Source organism: Numida meleagris, chromosome 14 (genome assembly GCF_002078875.1).
Source record: "Numida meleagris isolate 19003 breed g44 Domestic line chromosome 14, NumMel1.0, whole genome shotgun sequence".
In the NCBI taxonomy this organism is placed as follows: Eukaryota; Metazoa; Chordata; class Aves; order Galliformes; family Numididae; genus Numida; species Numida meleagris.
Genome location: NC_034422.1, coordinates 5304712 through 5307591, shown reverse-complemented (window position 1 = coordinate 5307591; position 2880 = coordinate 5304712). Strand labels below are relative to the sequence as shown.

The 2880-nt window shown below is 45.1% G+C and overlaps 1 protein-coding gene across 4 annotated transcripts; it reads left to right on the top strand.

Moving 5' to 3' along the window:
- Positions 161 to 2875, top strand: C14H12orf65 (chromosome 14 C12orf65 homolog). Of its 4 annotated transcripts, none has more exons than XM_021412651.1 (4): positions 161 to 293; positions 695 to 997; positions 1247 to 1482; positions 2523 to 2875. In XM_021412651.1, the coding sequence occupies exons 2-3, from the start codon at positions 716 to 718 to the stop codon at positions 1457 to 1459; spliced, it is 495 nt and encodes a 164-aa protein (XP_021268326.1). In that variant the 5' UTR covers positions 161 to 293; positions 695 to 715; the 3' UTR covers positions 1460 to 1482; positions 2523 to 2875. The 4 variants fall into 4 exon arrangements, with proteins under 4 accessions (XP_021268326.1, XP_021268325.1, XP_021268324.1 ...); XM_021412650.1 differs by having other exon boundaries at positions 2520 to 2875; XM_021412649.1 differs by having other exon boundaries at positions 162 to 293; positions 1247 to 1487.

The following is a 2880-nucleotide window of genomic DNA, read 5'->3' as shown; positions in this document are numbered from 1 at the left end:
CAGGACGCGCCTTCCGCTCGGATTGGCTGATAGGGAAAGGACGCGCGTCGACGCCAGGGGATTGGCTATTGCGACTACGCGCCGGACAGTTCCCAGAGCCTGATTGGTAGAGAGTGTGGGGGGCGTGTATAAGGACTCTCTGCGTATCGATTGGTTCCGGGGAGTGCCAATTAGTTGGGTGGTACCCCGCCTCCAAGTGCTGCGCATGTGCAGCTACGGCGGGAAGTGCGCGTAGGGCCGTGTGCGCAGAGAAATGCGCGTGCGCAGTATGGCGCTCGGCCCGAGGCCCTGAGGTAAGTGGTAGGGCTGTGGGGGGGTTCCCTGTGGCCGTCTGGGCTGGGCCGGGGCGGCGGGGTAGTGAGAAGGCCCGGAGCTGCCGAGCCGGGATGCTGCCTCCGCTCGGGTCCTGTCGTTCGGTTTGGTGTTGGACAGCATCGTCGGGGTTCTTCTGTAGCTGCAGTCAGTGGGTGCAGTGTGACAGAACGTACTTTCTCCAGAGCCGTCGGTCTCGAGTCCCACCCGAGCTGCAGCCCGCTTCAGCACCAGGCAGTGCTGCTGTTTCTTTTCCGTTTTTAGGCAGTTAAAAGAAAAAAAATCACCTTCTGATGCCACCAAGTAGATGTATTTACCTGTAAATAAAACCTTCCTTAAAACCGTGTTGATTTCATCAGCTACGTTTTAACTGTCATTCCAGAGAAACTATCCTCCTTTCTGTATGAATGTTCCAAGCTTATTTACATTCACGTTCGTACTGAGAGAGGGCTGCACGGCGGCATGGCGGCCGTGGGCACGGAGGACGCAGCAGCTGTCCCTGTCCCTGAGCAGGGAGCCCTTGTTGCAGGCAGCCAGAAAGAGGAGCTCCTTCGATCTCGTGGAACTCACCGAGGCAGAGCTGAAAGAGCAGTTTGTGAGAGGCGATGGCCCAGGAGGTCAGGCCACTAACAAGACAAGCAACTGTGTTGTCCTGAAGCACGTTCCATCTGGGATTGTAGTGAAGGTAATTGCATTTTATTTCATGAAGCCACAGGTTGCATGGCATTCTTCGAGTCTCCTTTTATAGTTGGTCATAATTTCAGGGTAGCTGTCACAGAAGACGAATTTATGTACACGTAAAGAACCTCAGCAAGAAGCAGGTTTGGTTAACGGATAAATAAACTGGGGCTATCTGGATATAAAGTTTTAGCAGGAAAACAGAAAAATAAACAGGTGAAAGTTGCGATAAAGATGTCCTACTGTATTTCTTCAGTGCCATCAAACGAGATCAGTGGAGAAGAACCGAAAGATAGCCAGAGAAATCCTGCAAGAAAAGGTTGACCTCTTCTACAAGGGTGAAGACAGTGATGTTTTTAAAGAGAAGAAAGCATCAGAGAAGAAGAAGCAAGAGAAAAAAAGAAGAGCAAAGGAAAACCTAGAAAGGAAAAAGCATTTTAAAGAGATGCTACAATCAGACAGAAAATAAACGTGAAATACTGACTGGCTCTGGTAGGGTAAGGGAGAAGTTTGTCATACCTACACATAGTTTTCTGACTAACATAACATAGGGCTTCATAAGCACAATCGAGATACGGAGTAGTGACCTGACCTGCTATTACAGTAAAATTAAGAGTTAAAGCACTGTGTATTCTTACTTCTGTCTGCCATCATCTCAGTACTCATATTTAGGAATCTTTATTTCTGCTGAGTTTCTGCTTGGTATGATACCTTATCGCTACTTAATGGGAGTTCCAGTATATAAGGAGAACATTCCTTACAGGTTTTAACATTCCATCCTTACTCAGACAATGCCTGCACTGACATAAATTGTTCCTAAAGTGACCAGGGTTAGATGAGACGTGAAAAAGGTGCTCTGTGATATTCTGATCAAGTACACAGACTTGAGACAAAGCACCACCAGTCACTGGCCATCTCCAGATCTGTTAGTTGAACTTCCTGCACAAATGCTACAGCTCTCTAATTCTGAAGGAGTTTTAAACAGTAGCTTTACAGCTCTTACCTGGAGTGGTGATGAGTGTTATTGGGGAGTGGGGGAAGGCAAGCATTCCTGCAGGCGAGGGCTTGTTGGGCCTTTTCAGAGGTAGTATTAGGTCATTACAGATAAAGAACAGCGTTTATTAGAAGCTGTTTGCCAGGACAACAGAGTCCAGTTCATCTGAGCTGTGAAGTAATTAGCTTTTCTTAATACAATAGTCTCTCAGGGTATTCATAGCTCCATATGTATTTGTATATGTATGTATTGTATATGTATATTGTATATGTATATCCCACCTTCCATAGTATTTAGATTTGATTGTACTATCATGTTTGTTACGTTTATGTTATGCTGCAGTTAAGCTTGGTCATTTTACTATCTTCACTCATTTTACTATCTTCACTCATTTTGGTAGTTTCCCATTTCATGCAACTACATGCAGCTGCTTTTCCTTTGTTATTGTTATTTCGGAGCCACTAGTGAAGTATGCTTTCCTATTTTAATACTGCTAAGTCACTAAGTGCTTAACCAGAACTTCTCTAATTTTCAGCAGACCCTTGCAGGCTGCTGACTGCATTCTGACCTTCGATGACGAAGGCAGGCAGCTTCAAGAACCCAAGCTGTCATGTGTATTTTGAAAGCAAGGAAGACTACTAGCAACAATACCGTCCTCTTACAGAAATCAACTACATCTGGACTGTACCTTCAATGGAAATTGACCAAAAATGTGCAGGCCCATTCCCTCGTCTTCCTGAGTTTGAGCCTCCTGCGTGAAGGTTAAATCTTTGCTTTTCATACATGGAGTGTGAATCTGATCAAAGTGACTGTAGATAGTTTTAATACAAACTGTTAATGAAAATAAGCTTTATTACATCAAGTAATAAATACATACAAAGATGCAAATAAGTTTT